At 37.4% G+C, this 26,225-nt stretch overlaps 1 protein-coding gene across 4 annotated transcripts; it reads left to right on the top strand.

Moving 5' to 3' along the window:
- The first annotated feature begins 1,154 nt into the window (after window positions 1-1,154).
- On the top strand, window positions 1,155-9,187 carry ccdc177 (coiled-coil domain containing 177). Of its 4 annotated transcripts, none has more exons than XM_058616156.1 (4): window positions 1,155-1,532; window positions 2,247-5,467; window positions 7,774-8,278; window positions 8,820-9,187. In XM_058616156.1, exon 2 carries the CDS (start codon window positions 2,259-2,261, stop codon window positions 4,800-4,802), a length of 2,544 nt encoding a protein of 847 aa, XP_058472139.1. In that variant the 5' UTR covers window positions 1,155-1,532; window positions 2,247-2,258; the 3' UTR covers window positions 4,803-5,467; window positions 7,774-8,278; window positions 8,820-9,187. The 4 variants fall into 4 exon arrangements, with proteins under 4 accessions (XP_058472139.1, XP_058472142.1, XP_058472141.1 ...); XM_058616159.1 differs by having other exon boundaries at window positions 7,774-8,102; XM_058616158.1 differs by having other exon boundaries at window positions 1,155-1,523.
- Window positions 9,188-26,225: the final 17,038 nt, after the last annotated feature.

Consider the following 26,225-nt stretch of genomic DNA (forward strand, 5'->3'; position numbering starts at 1 on the left):
ATCAAAACCAGGATTTTAAAAACTTGCAGCCTGGTTCTTGGTGTGAAACCAGAATATGAAAGAACACCCTCGGCCGTCACCTCCACCAGCTGGGTGTTGTAGTCTCCATGACCACACCAGGCGGCTCACCTCTCCATGAACCCAGAGCATGTCCTACCAAAAACAAAAGCACAGAGATTCTGTGGAGCACCAGTGAACTGTGCAGCCACCACATCATGCCCTGCTCCCCTTTGCTCCCCTTTGCTCCCCTTTCTCCCAGACCTCGTGCCCTTGGTTAACAAGCCAGCCAACTTGTTCCCTGTTGTCACTTGTTATCAACTGTCCTCCTGACACGGCTCAGGGGCGGGGCCAATCAAATTTGCACTGTTCCCACTCTGGGTCAGGAGTTTAGTGGGTCATCATCACGAGGATTTTCACAGAGTTATCTAATCTTCTAGATTCTCTAGATCTATCTATCTATCTATCTATCTATCTATCTATGATGCACTTTTTATGCTAAACTCAACTCATAACTCTGTACTGCTCTCTAGTGGCTGTTCTTAGGAGTTACACTTTGATTTCTACCTGACAGTTTTGAATGCCCTCTGCAGTTAAAAAAAAAGGTACAAATGTACATACAAAGTTTTCGCATTTTTAATTTTTGACAATTTTTTTTGTGTATTGTGTGTTTTGTATTCTTATTGTGCTTCTTTTATACATACTTTTATTGTACTTTTTGTATTTGTCACATGTCAGCCTCTGACCCTTCTGCTGTTTTTCAATAAATCCATAAAATCTAACAGTAGTTTAATTTGTAAAGGTTTGCCTTTGAAAAAAGTAAATTTTAGTAAATTTTAAAAAGATACTATTTTTTTTACTTTGAGCACATTTTTAGACCAGTGCTTTTATGTGTACTTAAGTCAAATGTTAACAAAATAGTGGTACTTTTACTTAGTACTCTTTCCACCTCTGCGTATAATTGCCCATGGCTCCCACAGTCCCCATCATTAGTTCAATGTTGTGTTGCAGTGTGTGAATGGAGTGGACAGGCGGCGCTGTTTGGTTTAATTGCAGAAGTATGTTGAGGACATTGGCCACAAGGGGGCGGAGCTGAAAGAGCCCGAGAAGGAGAAGAAGAAGAAGAAGGAGGAGTAGGAGGAGCATGAGGAGGAGGGATGCTGCTGAAAAAAAGCAGGTGGAGACCGCGGGTGTTTACGGGATGTCCTTTACTGAGGGATTAACACTTAACGCTGGATATTAGACTTTAACTGTTTTTTTTATCGAAGAGTCTTTTATTCAGAGGACAATTTAGTTGTTGTTTTTTTAAAAACGCACTGGCTGAGAAAGGCTCCGTGCGCATGTGTCGTGCTGCTGATGCTGGAGGAGGAGGAGGAGGTGGAGGTGATGTGATGTGATGCTCCATCACTGGGCCCAAAACCGTTCCCTCCCTGAATGAAACCGGATATTATGCGTGGAATAAAGATACCTGCACGGATTCAAGGGGAACAAAGCTCTGGTTCAGAAATCGTCTCACAAACTGGCAGGTGTGTGAGGTATGTGTTTTATTGTGGTGCGACACACACACACACACACACACACACGCGTGAAATGCAGCCAAGTCACAGGATAGAAAAACAGCAGCACACCCCTGCACACAGCAGACATGCAGTAAACACAATATTAAAGAAAATGCTGCAACAAAAAGCGACGTTTGATTAAATTTCTTTTTAAATTAACATACTTCTGTAATATATACACACACATATGTATATATACATATATTTATATATATATATATGTGTGTATATGTATATCTTTGATAAATCCATGCAATATATGTGATTTTACATGTTTGTACATAATCCTATTCAAATTGTTTTAAATCAAGCTTTTACGATGAGGTCATTAATTATACATGTTGCAGGGCCTTCTGTGGTTTGTAGGGTGATTGTGTGATGTAGAGTGAAAAATGATTGCGATGCATAATCAGATTCTCTCAGCCTAGTAACTCTGCCAAAAATAGACCGTCTGTTTGAAAGGACTATGGTGGGTTTGTGCTTTGTGTCACTTCCCTGAAGGGAATACGTCTCATCTGGTGTAAAGTCAGTGAGAGCATGAATATGTGTTCACGCATGCATGCAGCTCTGACCCTCCCCCCCCCACAGACTGCATCACTGTGGGCTCTGGTCTGAGTAAATAATCCTCTCATTGAAACATTTCACTATTTCATCCTCATGTGTTAACTCCTCCTCTCTCTCCGTCCGCAGTATTCGCCAACTATGGTCGACCCTTCTGAGGCTGAGGAGCAGAACAAGTGTAAAGGCCCAGCCCTCAACACACCAGCTGTGGTCACAGGAGAACCCCGGCTTCCCGAAGAAGCTGATGGTGCAACGACGGAGGAAGATGGGGACGGCGAGTTTGAGACCCCGCCCACCGGGAGTTCTGAGCAGAGCCCCTGCCACGTGGCGTACACGCCGAGTCCGGACGCTGCCTCTCTGGAGGCGACACCTCAGCAACCACAGACTCAGGCAGATTCCTCGCCGAAGCTGCACCTGGACCTGTACAACTTTGACTCTCCAGCAGCTGAAGGCAGTCGCTACGTGCTGACGAGCCCCCGGTCTCTGGAGGCGTGCGCTCGATGTGGGGTCAAACCCGTGGAACTGCTGTCCCGTCCGCTCACTGACTTCGCTCGGGAAGCCCCCGGACGATCCATGCGCGTCGCTACAGGGCTGTTTGAAGTGTACGAGAAGGACAGGCACGCCAAGCTGCGGCACTGCAAGGAGGAGAGGGAGAGGATTGTTAGGGAGGAGAAAAGAAGGATTCTGCAGGCAACGGTCAACAACAGCAGCAGCAGCACCTCTGTGGACAAAGCTGCCTCCAGCACTGTTCAACCTCCTAAATCTGGGCCAGTGACCTCCACCTCCGTCCCTGATGTCGGTGCGTCCTCTAAAGCCACAGTATCAGCTCCACCCTCTAAAACAGCTCTTTTATCAAAAGGCTCCACTTCCAGTCTTAGTACTTCTCCGAAATCTGCTCATTCAGTATCTCCTCACTCCTCAAAGATCACTTCTGCAACCTCTGCACCCTCTTCCAAGACCAGATACCAAGGTTTTACTAAACATCCTTTGTCCTCCTCGACCGAGCAAGTAAAAGCCTCACGCCCGCTCTCCTCTGGCCCTCCACCAGTCATCAGGAAGTCCTCTGGTGGTAAATCGTCAAACACTTTCCCCAGATCAACTCCGAAACCGCCCTCCTTCCCCAGAGCCAATACAACCTTAGCCTCATCGGCGTCAAAGCCTGCCGGTCAGAGCGCTGGGAAGCCTGTTAACGGTGTAACGGGACAGTTCTCTCAGCACAATGGACATGTCGGATTGCATTCCAAGGCAAAGGTAAAAAGCCATTCACTGGAGTCTCTTCAGCGAAGGATGGATCCCGTCTGTTGCTCCGCCTCCACCAACACCACCACCACCACCACGGTATGCACCTCTTCAGAGTCAGGCGCTTCTTCTTCTTCTTTCAGTTGGGATGGTGTACGAGAGCACTGGGCTAAAGTCTCCAGCCCCAGAGCTCGCACCCTGGCTACTTTCAACTCCCTGATGGGCCGCAGCCTCAGCCTCGGTGACCTGAGCCACTCGCTTCAGACGACACAGAAGGTGGAACGCATTGTAAGGGAAGTAAAGCGTCGCGGGCTGAAGGCCGTGTCCGAGCGCGACCGCAAAATTGCGGCTCTGATGCTCGCCAGATATCAGGAGGAAGACATCATGAGTCAGACTCGTTACGTGGCTCACCTGCAGTGGGACAGCGAGCGGAGGATTGAGGAGCTGCGGCGAGAGCAGGAGGAGAGGGAGAAGCAGCGCGCAGTGCTTCAGTGTCAGCGAGTGTGGCACACACAAGTGTCAATACGCCAGCGGAGGCTGAGCCAGCAGGAGCGACAGTCTGCAGCTGTCAAAATGCGACAGGCAGAGGAGAGCGAGGAGCGATGGAGGGAGCTGTCAGAGCAGCAGGAGCGCAACCGTCTGCTGAGGCTACAGCAGGCGGCTCGAGAGGAGAAGCACAAGAAATCTCTTCAAGAACAGAACCTGAAGTCTCTGGAGGAAGAGAGGGCGGCCATGCTGGAGCAGGAGAGGCTACTGCTGAAGGAGAAGCTCACAATGGCTGAGCTGAAGAGGCAGGAGAAGGAGCACCAGGCCCAGGAGGAGAGACGGGGTCTGAACAAAGCTGAGAAGAGACGTCACGCTGCCCTGATACAGGAAATCGCCCGCAGAGAACAGGAGGAGAGGGAGGAGGCCAGGAGGACGGCGGAGGATAAGCTCAGCCGCTCGCTGGAGAATTATGAACAGATAGTTGAGCGGCGAGCGCAGGAGCGGAAAGAGAAGGCCAAGCGTGAGGAGAAGCAGATTGAGAAAGCACGCAAGGCTGCGGAGAAGCGCGAGAAACAGCAGCAGCAGCAGCTGGAGGCGCGTATGAAGGAGACAGAGAAGCGAGCCCAGCAGGCGGCGTTAGTGGCCGAGGTCAAGGCCAAAGAGAAGGCCCAGCGGGCCGTCCAGAGCCGACAGGAGAAGGAGAGACTCCAGAAGCTCAACAGGCAGCGGGTGGAGGAGGAGGAGAAGCAGAGGCGCCAAGAGCTCCTTCAGTCCATCGAGAAGAAGCTGGAGAAGAGCGAGCAGATCTTCAGAGAAAAGCGGGCGGTGCTGGAGAGCGCTCGCTCCGTGGCGAGAGCCTCGTTCCACGTGCGAGACAAAGTGCGAGAAGAGACCAACATGCGCACGTTTGATAAAATGGCCCTAGAAGCACAGCTGAAAGCCAGTCTGGACGAGAAATAGACCCACAGCTTTGTCGTGAACCCTCATCTCGTGGTTATCTGCTCAGTCAACAGCTTTAACTCTCCTCCTCACACTCAGTGTTACGTTCCCTTACATATCTTTACCCTTTTTTTTTAGAGCTGTGGAAGCAAACCAGATCATTTTGTATCGTGATGTAAAAAGACAACTATAACTATATCATCAGCTGTTATACAGTCATTTAAAGTTGGACTTCTGTAGACGTACTTCATACTTCTCTCTCTCTCTCTTTGCTGTCTGCTATTTCTGCCTCAGCGGCTGAAGAAAAAGAGTTATTGTTGACCAGGAAGCACAACTCCATCATAACTGCAGAGGCTTTTAAGGAAGACAATTAAGCAGGAGAACAAATCAAAGCAGAGCAGAAATGCTTCTATGACCCTGAAGCAAACGGCGGACCCTTTTGTATACTCGACTTAAATAAAGCTTCGGACCGGACCTAAATGTCGACAATCCAGCACAGGAGGGTCGTGTGCAAATGAGCCCCGTGCTGACACATCAGAACCTCTTCATCTTCGTCAGAGACTCCCTTCTGTCCTCTTCACGTCTGAGTACAACAAACTGTGAAGTAAACCACCTCTGGACTTCATCACGGATGAGCTGCTCCCAGCACAGCTGAGCCGCCTGCTGTCTGCACCAACGTCAAAGAGGTACGCCACTCCACACACTGTGTACAGTAATGTTACTCTTTAAAGGCACAGTATAACATTTCTGCCGCCAAATAGGAACACAGGGACGTGGCATTGCATCATGGGAATTGTTGTTCATTTGTGCAGTGAACAGTATGAGTGATTAGTGACTTGTAAACGACCTTGGTAATTGTTGGAGATTAACCCACGTTTTTAGGTCTTTTTAACTGATCTACAGTTCTGCATTGTTCGGCTTGATTTCTTTGTCGGGCCTCTGTCGATTATTTTCTCTATTAAAGGTGACATCGAATGCTCGTATCGCACATATATGTTAGTTATGGAGGTCTACTTACATATATTAACTTGTTTTCATGGTTAAAAACCTCCTCGTCGCTACAAACAAGCCGATCGAAATATCTCCTCACTGACGCTCTCGTCAGCCGCGCTGTTTCAGACCAAAATCACACCCCCAGAACGAGAGCTTTCCCACTGTCCTGTGATTGGCCAGGTACCTGGAAGTGACGTAATTGGTAGGCCAGCTCTCAGATACACAGCTCCCCCTCTGGCACGGTGGATGCTCTGCATCTCAGCAGCTACAACAAGAATAGTTCTTCTTCTTCTGCGGTTGAATGTACGCAACCGGATGTGCCCGGACTAGTGCCCGCACCAGGAGGTGCTACGGAGGTGAGAGCAGTGGTGAGGTTTACTGATGACAAGTCCTGATCGGCTTCGCAGAGCCCAGGAAAACAATAAAACCCTATTTTCTCAGCAGTGGCTGAACTGTTTGTTCTGAAACTTTAGGGTTCCATAAACGAGGTAATGACGCAGATACACACACAAACGCAGCGTTAATTGGAGCTTCCGGTCTATGTCGCCTTTAATCGATCGTTTGGTCCATAAAATATCAAAAAACCTTAAAAAAATGTTGATCGTGTTTGTCAAACCTGGAAATGATGATGTTCTCAAATGTCTTGTTTCGTCCACAAACCAAAATGATTCACTTTTAATGATTGCTTTGTTATCCGGAGCAAAGAAATGAAGAAAATACTCACATTTAAGAAGCTTAAACAATGTTGTTTTAATCACGAAAGAAGCTTCAAACCGATTACTCGATTATCAAAACAGTTGTCGATTCATTTAGTAATTGATTAATAATCGATTCATCGATGAATTGTTTCAGCTCTACTTGGAAACTCGCCAGAGCAGGTACTAAAAAAAGTACCTGGTACCAGGTACTATGATAGTGGTAACGCAACTTAACCGTGCCAAGGCGAGGCGAGGAAACACGCCATTAGTATGAGAATAGACCACGGCATTGAAGAATGACTCTCGTGGGCCTAGCTCGCAAGGGAAGGGTACTGAAAAATGGTACGGTTGGGCCTGGTTATTTTGGTACTATTCCCAATGGAATTCCTAAAAAATACATACTGTACCAAATCGAACTGTAGGGCACCAGCGTGTGCAGTGCCAACTTTGGTGGCGAGTGATATCGGTTTTCTCTTATTAAAAGATGAAAGGAGACAGGAAAGGAAATGAAATGTCGCGTTCACCTTATCCAGACTGATCCTGGCTTGACTTTGGAACCAACATGGAAGCCAACAACTGGGTTTAAAAGACTAGGTCCACATTAATCCTACAATCTCTGATTAAAAAAAAAAAAAATTTGCCCTCTGATGTAGCTGTTGCCCCAGCAATAGTAGAAGTAAGGATAATGTAGAGGAGGTGAAAAACTGTGTGGCAGTATCCGTTGGTCGCTTCCTCGCTGTCATTAGAGCAAGTTATGAAGACAATACAGTTTGTTTATCGCGCTGCACAACATTGAAAGGACCTGATATTGTGAGACTATGTTTGTTAAACATGAAAAACTCAGGATTGTACTCTGAACTTTGAAGGTGTGTATCATCGGCATAGAAAATAAACTAGAAAAATGCGTGTCCTTGCTTGGACTCATTAATTAGATTAGATTTAAATGCAGAGGTATCACTGTGAATGTCCTCAAAACCTTCCAGGACAGTCCTTGCAGCACATCTGTGTCCAGGGAGTGATGTGTCAACCAATCCTTCCAAGTTCCTCAACACAGTTCAAAGCTTCCATCACAGATCCTCCCTCTTCTTTAAAAGGTTTATAGTAATAGTACTTACAGACATTTTGGACACCTTATTTTACAAGGTGTTTTTTGTCACAGTCTGCACGCCGTACTACAGCCTGGTGTTTTTAGGGAACATGTTTGAATCTTTCCTGGAATATAACGTGTTTTTGATATTTTGGACAACATACTGGACTTCAGCGGGCCCAATAACATATTCTGATGTGTCGTACCGTTTTAGTGATGGGAAGACGGCTGTTGAGGAACATGTTTGAAGCCACAGGGACATCATCATCAGGAGCTGCTGAGAGATCTTGCCAATGGCTTTGAAGGGCTGGTCCACCACAACCACGCACACATGTCCCCAGCTGTCCAAAGGGGTTTAACCCGAGACCACTTTCTCCTGGCCCTGCTGCCAACCTACCTCTGCTAGTTCACCACGGGTTCCTTCAGGAGGCTTTGGAGCTGGTCTCAGAGGAAGATGCTCGACAACAGGCAGCCAAAGATGAGAGCTGTGGGTGTCGCTGAATCAGGGACCGGAGTACCTGCCTGTGTGGGGGAAGTGACTCGGTGAGAACTGTGTACAAACGTGTGCAGCCTGCAGGAGATGATAAGAAGAAGAGAAGCTTCAGACCGTCATGGGAGAGACAGAGAATCCTGGTGGTGGAAGAGACAGTGGTGATACTGAGGGTGGAGATGAAGAACCTGTGAAGAGCTGAACTGTGGCAGCTCTTCCTGGAGTTCATGTACGTAGTGTCACGAACAACAGCAACTGCACTTTGACCTTTTAGAGTCTTTACTGTGATATTTCAGACGCCTTGATGATGTTTCTGTGACTTTAACACGTTCATAAACCTAAAGCTCCACAGTGACAGCAGCAGGCACTGACGTCTCAAAGACAAACTGACCCCTTTTTAGTGGTCGGCGCTGAAGGTCACTGTGACCTCACATGACCTAATTATGTCTTTTTCTTTCATCTGTCCTTTTTTATTTCTTTGTATCTTCTTTCTTCATTTCTTTTTCCATCCTTTCTTGTCTTCACTGCCATCCTTTCTTTATTTTTCCTTTTTCTTTCATTCATTCCGTTTTTAGTTTCTTTCATCCTTTCTTTTTCTTTCTATCTTCACTTTCATCCTTCTCTTATTTTCTTCCTTTTTTCTTTCTTCCTTCCTTTTTCATCATTTCTTTCTTTCAACATTCTGTCCTTTTCCTTTTTACACAGTGATGTTATATGTCTAACATGAAATACACACTAACATGTTTTTTTGGTTGTGTTTTGTTGTGCAGGTGCTGATGATGGAGAAGAAGCTGCTGATGAAACCTGAGGAACTCACTGGTCTTTCTCCTCTGACGGATCCATGTCAGCGTTTTTTTATTCTCTTTCATGTGGTAACAGTGACATGGACTGTGAACACAGACACACACACAGATGACAAGGTTCAAACACAGCTTTATTAGCATCAAGGCATGTTTTTCACTCCTTATTTTCTTACTGTGTGATGTCACATTTGTAACATTTGTACATGATCATGATTTGCTTGCTTCTGTTGATTACGTTGAGTTGCTTTGTCAAGAACAGATTTGCAGATGTTGCAATACAACGTGGGCAAAAATCAAAACCAGACAAATAAAAAGAAACTTTTTCCAAGATGCAATCCTTTTTCTTTCTTGTTGGATACAAGTAAAAAACTCTGCTCCAGAGTTTCTTTTTTTCCATCCATCCTCTCCTCCCTTTATGTACATTCTTTCTTGACACTAAAAAACACAGACCAAACCAGAAATCTTGGTGTAGTTATGGATTCAGACCTGAATTTTACGTGTGACAACAACTTGTTCATGCATTTATTCTTAGCAGGTTAGATTATTGTAATGATGTCTTTAAGGTCTCAGTAAAAAAATCAATCAAGTAGCTGCAGCTCATCCAGAATGACCAACAGCAAGAAGGTGGATCATATCACATCTGTCCTTAAATCACTGCACTGGCTCCCTGGATGTCAAAGGATCGAGTTTAAAATCCTGTTACAGGTCTACAAGTCACTGAATGATCTTGGATCTAAATACTCGTTGGGTACGAAGCATCCAGACCCCTCATTGACATCAGGGACAGGATTACTCAGCGTCCCAAGGTAAGAACCAAGAAGGACAAAGCTGGATTTCAGCTTCTATGGACGCCTTACTATACAATGACATTTTGTGACATTTTGGACACCTTACTATACTATGACTTTATGTGACATTTTGGACGCGTTACTATACTATGACTTTTTGTGACATTTTGGACGCGTTACTATACGATGACGTTTTTATCTCATTTTGGACGACATACTATACTATGACATTTTTGTCTCATTTTGGACGACATGCTATACTATGACGTTTTTGTCTCATTTTGGACGACATGCTATACTATGACGTTTTTGTTTCAGTTTGGACGACATGCTATACTATGACATTTTTGAGGGATTTTGGACGACATACTATACTATGACATTTTTGTCTCGTTTTGGTCGACATACTATACTATGACATTTTTGAGTGATTTTGGACGACATACTATACTATGACATTTTTGTCTCATTTTGGACGACATACTATCCTATGATGTTTTTGTCTCATTTTGGACGACATGCTATACTATGACATTTTGTCTCATTCTGCACGACATACTATACTATGACATTTTTGTCTCATTTTGGACTACATACTATACTATGAAGTTTTTGTGTCATTTTGGATGACATACTATACTATGACGTTTTTGTCTCATTTTGGACGACTTACTATACTATGACATTTTTGTCTCATTTTGGACGACATGCTATACTATAACGTTTTTGTCTCGTTTGGGTCGACATACTATACTATGACATTTTGTCTCATTCTGCACGACATACTATACTATGACATTTTTGTCTCATTTTGGACGACATACTATACTACGACGTTTTTGTCTCATTTTGGACGAAAAACTATATGACATTTTTGTCTCATTTAGGACGACATACTATACTATGACATTTTGGTCTCATTTTGGACGACATACTATACTATGACTTTTTCTAGTGATTTTGGACGACATACTATACTATGACGTTTTAGTCTCATTTTGGATGACATACTATACTATGACATTTTTGTTCCATTTTTGGACGACATACTATACTATGACATTTTTGTCTCATTTTGGACGACATACTATACTATGACGTTTTTGTCTCATTTTGGACAACATACTATACTATGACATTTTTGTGTGATTTTTGGCGACATACTATACTATGACATTTTGGTCTCATTTTGGACGACATACTATACTATGACTTTTTTGAGTGATTTTGGACGACATACTATACTATGACGTTTTTGTCTCATTTTGGATGACATACTATACTATGACATTTTTGTTCCATTTTTGGACGACATACTATACTATGACATTTTTGTCTCATTTTGGACGACATACTATACTATAACGTTTTTGTCTCATTTTGGACAACATACTATACTATGACATTTTTGTGTGATTTTTGACGACATACTATACTATGACATTTTTGTGTGATTTTGGACGACATACTATACTATGACGTTTTTGTGTCATTTTGGACGACATACTATACAATGATATTTTTGTCTCATTTTGGATGACATACTATACTATGACATTTTTGTGTGATTTTGGACGACATACTATACTATGACGTTTTGTGTCATTTTGGACGACATACTATACTATGACATTTTTGTCTCATTTTGGACGACATACTATACTATGACTTTCTTGAGTGATTTTGGACGACATACTATACTATGACATTTTTGTCTCATTTTGGACGACATACAATACTATGACATTTTTGTCTCATTTTGGACAACATACTATACTATGACGTTTTTGTGTCATTTTGGATGACATACTATACTATGACATTTTTGTCTCATTTTGGACGACATACCATACTATGATATTTTTGAGTGATTTTGAACGACATACTATACTATATCATTTTTGTCTCATTTTGGACGACATACAATACTATGACGTTTTTGTCTCATTTTGGACGAAAAACTATATGACGTTTTTGTCTCATTTAGGACGACATACTATACTATGACATTTTGGTCTCCTTTTGGACAACATACTATACTATGACTTTCTTGAGTGATTTTGGACGACATACTATACTATGACATTTTTGTCTCATTTTGGACGACATGCTATACTATGACGTTTTTGTCTCATTTTGGACAACATACTATACTATGACGTTTTTGTCTCATTTTGGACGACATACTATACTATGACATTTTTGTCTCATTTTGGACGACATACTATACTATGACGTTTTTGTCTCATTTTGGATGACATACTATACTATGACATTTTTGTCTCATTTTGGACGACATACTATACTATGACATTTTTGAGGGATTTTGGACGACATACTATACTATGACATTTTTGTCTCATTTTGGACGACATACTATACTATGACTTTCTTGAGTGATTTTGGACGACATACTATACTATGACGTTTTTGTCTCATTTTGGACGACATACTATACTATGACATTTTTGTCTCATTTTGGATGACATACTATACTATGACATTTTTGTGTGAGTTTGGACGACATACTATACAATGACGTTTTTGTGTCATTTTGGACGACATACTATACTATGAAATTTTTGTCTCATTTTGGACGAAAAACTATATGATATTTTTGTCTCATTTAGGACGACACACTATACTATGACATTTTGGTCTCATTTTGGACAACATAGTATACTATGACTTTCTTGAGTGATCTTGGACGACATACTATACTATGACATTTTTGTCTCATTTTGGACGACATGCTATACTATGACGTTTTTGTCTCATTTTGGACAACATACTATGCTATGACTTTCTTGAGTGATTTTGGACGACATACTATACTATGACGTTTTTGTCTCATTTTGGACGACATACTATACTATGACATTTTTGTCTAATTTTGGACGACATACTATACTATGACGTTTTTTGTCTCATTTTGGATGACATACTATACTATGACATTTTTGTCTCATTTTGGACGACATACTATACTATGACATTTTTGTCTCATTTTGGACGAAAAACTATATGACATTTTTGTCTCATTTAGGACGACATACTATACTATGACATTTTTGTCTCATTTTGGATGACATACTATACTATGACATTTTTGTGTGATTTTGGACGACATACTATACAATGACGTTTTTGTGTCATTTTGGACGACATACTATACTATGACATTTTTGAGTGATTTTGAACGACAAACTATACTATGACATTTTTGTCTCATTTTGGACGACATACTATACTATGACGTTTTTGTCTCATTTTGGACGAAAAACTATATGACGTTTTTGTCTCATTTAGGACGACATACTATACTATGACATTTTTGTCTCCTTTTGGACAACATACTATACTATGACATTTTGGTCTCCTTTTGGACAACATACTATACTATGACGTTTTTGTCTCATTTTGGACGACATACTATACTATGACATTTTTGTCTCATTTTGGACGACATACTATACTATGACGTTTTTGTCTCATTTTGGATGACATACTATACTATGACATTTTTGAGGGATTTTGGACGACATACTATACTATGACATTTTTGTCTCATTTTGGACGACATACTATACTATGAAATTTTTGTCTCATTTTGGACGACATACTATACTATGACGTTTTTGTCTCATTTTGGACGACATACTATACTATGACATTTTTGTCTCATTTTGGACGAAAAACTATATGACATTTTTGTCTCATTTAGGACGACATACTATACTATGACATTTTGGTCTCATTTTGGACAACATACTATACTATGACTTTCTTGAGTGATTTTGGACGACATACTATACTATGACATTTTTGTCTCATTTTGGACGACATGCTATACTATGACGTTTTTGTCTCATTTTGGACAACATACTATACTATGACTTTCTTGAGTGATTTTGGACGACATACTATACTATGACATTTTTGTCTCATTTTGGACGACATGCTATACTATGACGTTTTTGTCTCATTTTGGACAACATACTATACTATGACTTTCTTGAGTGATTTTGGACGACATACTATACTATGACGTTTTTGTCTCATTTTGGACGACATACTATACTATGACATTTTTGTCTCATTTTGGACGACATACTATACTATGACGTTTTTGTCTCATTTTGGACGACATACTATACTATGACGTTTTTATCTCATTTTGGATGACATACTATACTATGACATTTTTGTCTCATTTTGGACGACATACTATACTATGACATTTTTGAGGGATTTTGGACGACATACTATACTATGACATTTTGGTCTCATTTTGGACAACATACTATACTATGACTTTCTTGAGTGATTTTGGACGACATACTATACTATGACATTTTTGTCTCATTTTGGACGACATGCTATACTATGACATTTTTGTCTCATTTTGGACGACATACTATACTATGACATTTTTGTCTCCTTTTGGACAACATACTATACTATGACTTTCTTGAGTGATTTTGGACGACATACTATACTATGACATTTTTGTCTCATTTTGGACGACATGCTATACTATGACGTTTTTGTCTCATTTTGGACGAAAAACTATATGACGTTTTTGTCTTATTTAGGACGACATACTATACTATGACATTTTGGTCTCCTTTTGGACAACATACTATACTATGACTTTCTTGAGTGATTTTGGACGACATACTATACTATGACATTTTTGTCTCATTTTGGACGACATGCTATACTATGACTTTTTTGTCTCATTTTGGACGACATACTATACTATGACTTTCTTGAGTGATTTTGGACGACATGCTATACTATGACGTTTTTGTCTCATTTTGGACGACATACTATACTATGACATTTTTGTCTCATTTTGGACGACATACTATACTATGACGTTTTTGTCTCATTTTGGATGACATACTATACTATGACATTTTTGTCTCATTTTGGACGACATACTATACTATGACATTTTTGAGGGATTTTGGACGACATACTATACTATGACATTTTTGTCTCATTTTGGACGACATACTATACTATGACATTTTTGTCTCATTTTGGATGACATACTATACTATGACATTTTTGTGTGATTTTGGACGACATACTATACAATGACGTTTTTGTGTCATTTTGGACGACATACTATACTATGAAATTTGTGTCTCATTTTGGACGAAAAACTATATGACATTTTTGTCTCATTTAGGACGACATACTATACTATGACATTTTGGTCTCATTTTGGACAACATACTATACTATGACTTTCTTGAGTGATTTTGGACGACATACTATACTATGACATTTTGGTCTCATTTTGGACAACATACTATACTATGACTTTCTTGAGTGATTTTGGACGACATACTATACTATGACATTTTTGTCTCATTTTGGACGACATGCTATACTATGACGTTTTTGTCTCATTTTGGACAACATACTATACTATGACTTTCTTGAGTGATTTCGGACGACATACTATACTATGACATTTTTGTCTCATTTTGGACGACAGGCTATACTATGACGTTTTTGTCTCATTTTGGACAACATACTATACTATGACTTTCTTGAGTGATTTTGGACGACATACTATACAATGACGTTTTTGTCTCATTTTGGACGCCATACTATACTATGACATTTTTGTCTCATTTTGGACGACATACTATACTATGACGTTTTTTGTCTCATTTTGGATGACATACTATACTATGACATTTTTTGTCTCATTTTGGACGACATACTATACTATGACGTTTTTGTCTCATTTTGGATGACATACTATACTATGACATTTTTGTCTCATTTTGGACGACATACTATACTATGACATTTTTGAGGGATTTTGGACGACATACTATACTATGACATTTTGGTCTCATTTTGGACAACATACTATACTATGACTTTCTTGAGTGATTTTGGACGACATACTATACTATGACATTTTTGTCTCATTTTGGACGACATGCTATACTATGACGTTTTTGTCTCATTTTGGACAACATACTATACTATGACATTTTTGAGGGATTTTGGACGACATACTATACTATGACATTTTTGTCTCATTTTGGACGACATACTATACTATGACTTTCTTGAGTGATTTTGGACGACATACTATACTATGACGTTTTTGTCTCATTTTGGACGACATACTATACTATGACATTTTTGTCTCATTTTGGACGACATACTATACTATGACGTTTTTGTCTCATTTTGGACGACATACTATACTATGACATTTTTGTCTCATTTTGGACGACATACTATACTATGACGTTTTTGTCTCATTTTGGATGACATACTATACTATGACATTTTTGTCTCATTTTGGACGACATACTATACTATGACATTTTTGAGGGATTTTGGACGACATACTATACTATGACATTTTGGTCTCCTTTTGGACAACATACTATACTATGACTTTCTTGAGTGATTTTGGACGACATACTATACTATGACATTTTTGTCTCATTTTGGACGACATGCTATACTATGACGTTTTTGTCTCATTTTGGACAACATACTATACTATGACTTTCTTTAGTGATTTTGGACGACATACTATACTATGACGTTTTTGTCTCATTTTGGACGACATACTATACTATGACATTTTGGTCTCATTTTGGATGACATACTATACTATGACATTTTTGTGTGATTTTGGACGACATACTATACAATGACGTTTTTGTGTCATTTTGGACGACATACCATACTATGACATTTTTGAGTGATTTTGAACGACATACTATACTATGACATTTTTGTCTCATTTTGGACGACATACTATACTATGACGTTTTTGTCTCATTTTGGACGAAAAACTATATGACGTTTTTGTCTCATTTAGGACGACATACTATACTATGACATTTTGGTCTCCTTTTAGACAACCTACTATACTATGACTTTCTTGAGTGATTTTGGACGACATACTATACTATGACATTTTTGTCTCATTTTGGACGACATGCTATACTATGACGTTTTTGTCTCATTTTGGACAACATACTATACTATGACTTTCTTGAGTGATTTTGGACGACATACTGTACTATGACGTTTTTGTCTCATTTTGGACGACATACTATACTACGACGTTTTTGTCTCATTTTGGACGAAAAACTATATGACATTTTTGTCTCATTTAGGACGACATACTATACTATGACATTTTGGTCTCATTTTGGACGACATACTATACTATGACGTTTTCTAGTGATTTTGGACGACATACTATACTATGACGTTTTAGTCTCATTTTGGATGACATACTATACTATGACATTTTTGTTCCATTTTTGGACGACATACTATACTATGACATTTTTGTCTCATTTTGGACGACATACTATACTATGACGTTTTTGTCTCATTTTGGACAACATACTATACTATGACATTTTTGTGTGATTTTTGGCGACATACTATACTATGACATTTTGGTCTCATTTTGGACGACATACTATACTATGACTTTTTTGAGTGATTTTGGACGACATACTATACTATGACGTTTTTGTCTCATTTTGGATGACATACTATACTATGACATTTTTGTTCAATTTTTGGACGACATACTATACTATGACATTTTTGTCTCATTTTGGACGACATACTATACTATAACGTTTTTGTCTCATTTTGGACAACATACTATACTATGACATTTTTGTGTGATTTTTGACGACATACTATACTATGACATTTTTGTGTGATTTTGGACGACATACTATACTATGACGTTTTTGTGTCATTTTGGACGACATACTATACAATGATATTTTTGTCTCATTTTGGATGACATACTATACTATGACATTTTTGTGTGATTTTGGACGACATACTATACTATGACGTTTTGTGTCATTTTGGACGACATACTATACTATGACATTTTTGTCTCATTTTGGACGACATACTATACTATGACTTTCTTGAGTGATTTTGGACGACATACTATACTATGACATTTTTGTCTCATTTTGGACGACATACAATACTATGACATTTTTGTCTCATTTTGGACAACATACTATACTATGACGTTTTTGTCTCATTTTGGATGACATACTATACTATGACATTTTTGTCTCATTTTGGACGACATACCATACTATGATATTTTTGAGTGATTTTGAACGACATACTATACTATATCATTTTTGTCTCATTTTGGACGACATACTATACTATGACGTTTTTGTCTCATTTTGGACGAAAAACTATATGACGTTTTTGTCTCATTTAGGACGACATACTATACTATGACATTTTGGTCTCCTTTTGGACAACATACTATACTATGACTTTCTTGAGTGATTTTGGACGACATACTATACTATGACATTTTTGTCTCATTTTGGACGACATGCTATACTATGACGTTTTTGTCTCATTTTGGACAACATACTATACTATGACGTTTTTGTCTCATTTTGGACGACATACTATACTATGACATTTTTGTCTCATTTTGGACGACATACTATACTATGACGTTTTTGTCTCATTTTGGATGACATACTATACTATGACATTTTTGTCTCATTTTGGACGACATACTATACTATGAAATTTTTGTCTCATTTTGGACGAAAAACTATATGACATTTTTGTCTCATTTAGGACGACATACTATACTATGACATTTTTGTCTCATTTTGGATGACATACTATACTATGACATTTTTGTGTGATTTTGGACGACATACTATACAATGACGTTTTTGTGTCATTTTGGACGACATACTATACTATGACATTTTTGAGTGATTTTGAACGACATACTATACTATGACATTTTTGTCTCATTTTGGACGACATACTATACTATGACGTTTTTGTCTCATTTTGGACGAAAAACTATATGACGTTTTTGTCTCATTTAGGACGACATACTATACTATGACATTTTTGTCTCCTTTTGGACAACATACTATACTATGACTTTCTTGAGTGATTTTGGACGACATACTATACTATGACATTTTTGTCTCATTTTGGACGACATGCTATACTATGACGTTTTTGTCTCATTTTGGACGACATACTATACTATGACATTTTTGTCTAATTTTGGACGACATACTATACTATGACATTTTTGTCTCATTTTGGACGACATACTATACTATGACATTTTTGTCTCATTTTGGACGAAAAACTATATGACATTTTTGTCTCATTTAGGACGACATACTATACTATGACATTTTTGTCTCATTTTGGATGACATACTATACTATGACATTTTTGTGTGATTTTGGACGACATACTATACAATGACGTTTTTGTGTCATTTTGAACGACATACTATACTATGACATTTTTGAGTGATTTTGAACGACAAACTATACTATGACATTTTTGTCTCATTTTGGACGACATACTATACTATGACGTTTTTGTCTCATTTTGGACGAAAAACTATATGACGTTTTTGTCTCATTTAGGACGACATACTATACTATGACATTTTTGTCTCCTTTTGGACAACATACTATACTATGACTTTCTTGAGTGATTTTGGACGACATACTATACTATGACATTTTTGTCTCATTTTGGACGACATGCTATACTATGACGTTTTTGTCTCATTTTGGACGAAAAACTATATGACGTTTTTGTCTCATTTAGGACGACATACTATACTATGACATTTTGGTCTCCTTTTGGACAACATACTATACTATGACGTTTTTGTCTCATTTTGGACGACATACTATACTACGACGTTTTTGTCTCATTTTGGACGAAAAACTATATGACATTTTTGTCTCATTTAGGACGACATACTATACTATGACATTTTGGTCTCATTTTGGACGACATACTATACTATGACGTTTTCTAGTGATTTTGGACGACATACTATACTATGACGTTTTAGTCTCATTTTGGATGACATACTATACTATGACATTTTTGTTCCATTTTTGGACGACATACTATACTATGACATTTTTGTCTCATTTTGGACGACATACTATACTATGACGTTTTTGTCTCATTTTGGACAACATACTATACTATGACATTTTTGTGTGATTTTTGGCGACATACTATACTATGACATTTTGGTCTCATTTTGGACGACATACTATACTATGACTTTTTTGAGTGATTTTGGACGACATACTATACTATGACGTTTTTGTCTCATTTTGGATGACATACTATACTATGACATTTTTGTTAAATTTTTGGACGACATACTATACTATGACATTTTTGTCTCATTTTGGACGACATACTATACTATAACGTTTTTGTCTCATTTTGGACAACATACTATACTATGACATTTTTGTGTGATTTTTGACGACATACTATACTATGACATTTTTGTGTGATTTTGGACGACATACTATACTATGACGTTTTTGTGTCATTTTGGACGACATACTATACAATGATATTTTTGTCTCATTTTGGATGACATACTATACTATGACATTTTTGTGTGATTTTGGACGACATACTATACTATGACGTTTTGTGTCATTTTGGACGACATACTATACTATGACATTTTTGTCTCATTTTGGACGACATACTATACTATGACTTTCTTGAGTGATTTTGGACGACATACTATACTATGACATTTTTGTCTCATTTTGGACGACATACAATACTATGACATTTTTGTCTCATTTTGGACAACATACTATACTATGACGTTTTTGTCTCATTTTGGATGACATACTATACTATGACATTTTTGTCTCATTTTGGACGACATACCATACTATGATATTTTTGAGTGATTTTGAACGACATACTATACTATATCATTTTTGTCTCATTTTGGACGACATACTATACTATGACATTTTTGTCTCATTTTGGACGACATGCTATACTATGACGTTTTTGTCTCATTTTGGACAACATACTATACTATGACTTTCTTGAGTGATTTTGGACGACATACTGTACTATGACGTTTTTGTCTCATTTTGGACGACATACTATACTACGACGTTTTTGTCTCATTTTGGACGAAAAACTATATGACATTTTTGTCTCATTTAGGACGACATACTATACTATGACATTTTGGTCTCATTTTGGACGACATACTATACTATGACGTTTTCTAGTGATTTTGGACGACATACTATACTATGACGTTTTAGTCTCATTTTGGATGACATACTATACTATGACATTTTTGTTCCATTTTTGGACGACATACTATACTATGACATTTTTGTCTCATTTTGGACGACATACTATACTATGACGTTTTTGTCTCATTTTGGACAACATACTATACTATGACATTTTTGTGTGATTTTTGGCGACATACTATACTATGACATTTTGGTCTCATTTTGGACGACATACTATACTATGACTTTTTTGAGTGATTTTGGACGACATACTATACTATGACGTTTTTGTCTCATTTTGGATGACATACTATACTATGACATTTTTGTTCAATTTTTGGACGACATACTATACTATGACATTTTTGTCTCATTTTGGACGACATACTATACTATAACGTTTTTGTCTCATTTTGGACAACATACTATACTATGACATTTTTGTGTGATTTTTGACGACATACTATACTATGACATTTTTGTGTGATTTTGGACGACATACTATACTATGACGTTTTTGTGTCATTTTGGACGACATACTATACAATGATATTTTTGTCTCATTTTGGATGACATACTATACTATGACATTTTTGTGTGATTTTGGACGACATACTATACTATGACGTTTTGTGTCATTTTGGACGACATACTATACTATGACATTTTTGTCTCATTTTGGACGACATACTATACTATGACTTTCTTGAGTGATTTTGGACGACATACTATACTATGACATTTTTGTCTCATTTTGGACGACATACAATACTATGACATTTTTGTCTCATTTTGGACAACATACTATACTATGACGTTTTTGTCTCATTTTGGATGACATACTATACTATGACATTTTTGTCTCATTTTGGACGACATACCATACTATGATATTTTTGAGTGATTTTGAACGACATACTATACTATATCATTTTTGTCTCATTTTGGACGACATACTATACTATGACGTTTTTGTCTCATTTTGGACGAAAAACTATATGACGTTTTTGTCTCATTTAGGACGACATACTATACTATGACATTTTGGTCTCCTTTTGGACAACATACTATACTATGACTTTCTTGAGTGATTTTGGACGACATACTATACTATGACATTTTTGTCTCATTTTGGACGACATGCTATACTATGACGTTTTTGTCTCATTTTGGACAACATACTATACTATGACGTTTTTGTCTCATTTTGGACGACATACTATACTATGACATTTTTGTCTCATTTTGGACGACATACTATACTATGACGTTTTTGTCTCATTTTGGATGACATACTATACTATGACATTTTTGTCTCATTTTGGACGACATACTATACTATGAAATTTTTGTCTCATTTTGGACGAAAAACTATATGACATTTTTGTCTCATTTAGGACGACATACTATACTATGACATTTTTGTCTCATTTTGGATGACATACTATACTATGACATTTTTGTGTGATTTTGGACGACATACTATACAATGACGTTTTTGTGTCATTTTGGACGACATACTATACTATGACATTTTTGAGTGATTTTGAACGACATACTATACTATGACATTTTTGTCTCATTTTGGACGACATACTATACTATGACGTTTTTGTCTCATTTTGGACGAAAAACTATATGACGTTTTTGTCTCATTTAGGACGACATACTATACTATGACATTTTTGTCTCCTTTTGGACAACATACTATACTATGACTTTCTTGAGTGATTTTGGACGACATACTATACTATGACATTTTTGTCTCATTTTGGACGACATGCTATACTATGACGTTTTTGTCTCATTTTGGACGACATACTATACTATGACATTTTTGTCTAATTTTGGACGACATACTATACTATGACATTTTTGTCTCATTTTGGACGACATACTATACTATGACATTTTTGTCTCATTTTGGACGAAAAACTATATGACATTTTTGTCTCATTTAGGACGACATACTATACTATGACATTTTTGTCTCATTTTGGATGACATACTATACTATGACATTTTTGTGTGATTTTGGACGACATACTATACAATGACGTTTTTGTGTCATTTTGAACGACATACTATACTATGACATTTTTGAGTGATTTTGAACGACAAACTATACTATGACATTTTTGTCTCATTTTGGACGACATACTATACTATGACGTTTTTGTCTCATTTTGGACGAAAAACTATATGACGTTTTTGTCTCATTTAGGACGACATACTATACTATGACATTTTTGTCTCCTTTTGGACAACATACTATACTATGACTTTCTTGAGTGATTTTGGACGACATACTATACTATGACATTTTTGTCTCATTTTGGACGACATGCTATACTATGACGTTTTTGTCTCATTTTGGACGAAAAACTATATGACGTTTTTGTCTCATTTAGGACGACATACTATACTATGACATTTTGGTCTCCTTTTGGACAACATACTATACTATGACGTTTTTGTCTCATTTTGGACGACATACTATACTACGACGTTTTTGTCTCATTTTGGACGAAAAACTATATGACATTTTTGTCTCATTTAGGACGACATACTATACTATGACATTTTGGTCTCATTTTGGACGACATACTATACTATGACGTTTTCTAGTGATTTTGGACGACATACTATACTATGACGTTTTAGTCTCATTTTGGATGACATACTATACTATGACATTTTTGTTCCATTTTTGGACGACATACTATACTATGACATTTTTGTCTCATTTTGGACGACATACTATACTATGACGTTTTTGTCTCATTTTGGACAACATACTATACTATGACATTTTTGTGTGATTTTTGGCGACATACTATACTATGACATTTTGGTCTCATTTTGGACGACATACTATACTATGACTTTTTTGAGTGATTTTGGACGACATACTATACTATGACGTTTTTGTCTCATTTTGGATGACATACTATACTATGACATTTTTGTTCAATTTTTGGACGACATACTATACTATGACATTTTTGTCTCATTTTGGACGACATACTATACTATAACGTTTTTGTCTCATTTTGGACAACATACTATACTATGACATTTTTGTGTGATTTTTGACGACATACTATACTATGACATTTTTGTGTGATTTTGGACGACATACTATACTATGACGTTTTTGTGTCATTTTGGACGACATACTATACAATGATATTTTTGTCTCATTTTGGATGACATACTATACTATGACATTTTTGTGTGATTTTGGACGACATACTATACTATGACGTTTTGTGTCATTTTGGACGACATACTATACTATGACATTTTTGTCTCATTTTGGACGACATACTATACTATGACTTTCTTGAGTGATTTTGGACGACATACTATACTATGACATTTTTGTCTCATTTTGGACGACATACAATACTATGACATTTTTGTCTCATTTTGGACAACATACTATACTATGACGTTTTTGTCTCATTTTGGATGACATACTATACTATGACATTTTTGTCTCATTTTGGACGACATACCATACTATGATATTTTTGAGTGATTTTGAACGACATACTATACTATATCATTTTTGTCTCATTTTGGACGACATACTATACTATGACGTTTTTGTCTCATTTTGGACGAAAAACTATATGACGTTTTTGTCTCATTTAGGACGACATACTATACTATGACATTTTGGTCTCCTTTTGGACAACATACTATACTATGACTTTCTTGAGTGATTTTGGACGACATACTATACTATGACATTTTTGTCTCATTTTGGACGACATGCTATACTATGACGTTTTTGTCTCATTTTGGACAACATACTATACTATGACGTTTTTGTCTCATTTTGGACGACATACTATACTATGACATTTTTGTCTCATTTTGGACGACATACTATACTATGACGTTTTTGTCTCATTTTGGATGACATACTATACTATGACATTTTTGTCTCATTTTGGACGACATACTATACTATGAAATTTTTGTCTCATTTTGGACGAAAAACTATATGACATTTTTGTCTCATTTAGGACGACATACTATACTATGACATTTTTGTCTCATTTTGGATGACATACTATACTATGACATTTTTGTGTGATTTTGGACGACATACTATACAATGACGTTTTTGTGTCATTTTGGACGACATACTATACTATGACATTTTTGAGTGATTTTGAACGACATACTATACTATGACATTTTTGTCTCATTTTGGACGACATACTATACTATGACGTTTTTGTCTCATTTTGGACGAAAAACTATATGACGTTTTTGTCTCATTTAGGACGACATACTATACTATGACATTTTTGTCTCCTTTTGGACAACATACTATACTATGACTTTCTTGAGTGATTTTGGACGACATACTATACTATGACATTTTTGTCTCATTTTGGACGACATGCTATACTATGACGTTTTTGTCTCATTTTGGACGACATACTATACTATGACATTTTTGTCTAATTTTGGACGACATACTATACTATGACATTTTTGTCTCATTTTGGACGACATACTATACTATGACATTTTTGTCTCATTTTGGACGAAAAACTATATGACATTTTTGTCTCATTTAGGACGACATACTATACTATGACATTTTTGTCTCATTTTGGATGACATACTATACTATGACATTTTTGTGTGATTTTGGACGACATACTATACAATGACGTTTTTGTGTCATTTTGAACGACATACTATACTATGACATTTTTGAGTGATTTTGAACGACAAACTATACTATGACATTTTTGTCTCATTTTGGACGACATACTATACTATGACGTTTTTGTCTCATTTTGGACGAAAAACTATATGACGTTTTTGTCTCATTTAGGACGACATACTATACTATGACATTTTTGTCTCCTTTTGGACAACATACTATACTATGACTTTCTTGAGTGATTTTGGACGACATACTATACTATGACATTTTTGTCTCATTTTGGACGACATGCTATACTATGACGTTTTTGTCTCATTTTGGACGAAAAACTATATGACGTTTTTGTCTCATTTAGGACGACATACTATACTATGACATTTTGGTCTCCTTTTGGACAACATACTATACTATGACGTTTTTGTCTCATTTTGGACGACATACTATACTATGACATTTTTGTCTCATTTTGGACGACATACTATACTATGACGTTTTTGTCTCATTTTGGATGACATACTATACTATGACATTTTTGTCTCATTTTGGACGACATACTATACTATGACATTTTTGAGGGATTTTGGACGACATACTATACTATGACATTTTTGTCTCATTTTGGACGACATACTATACTATGACATTTTTGTCTCATTTTGGACGACATACTATACTATGACGTTTTTGTCTCATTTTGGACGACATACTATACTTTGACATTTTTGTCTCATTTTGGATGACATAC

The sequence above is a fragment of the Solea solea genome, chromosome 18, assembly GCF_958295425.1.
Source record: "Solea solea chromosome 18, fSolSol10.1, whole genome shotgun sequence".
Classification (NCBI taxonomy): domain Eukaryota; kingdom Metazoa; phylum Chordata; class Actinopteri; order Pleuronectiformes; family Soleidae; genus Solea; species Solea solea.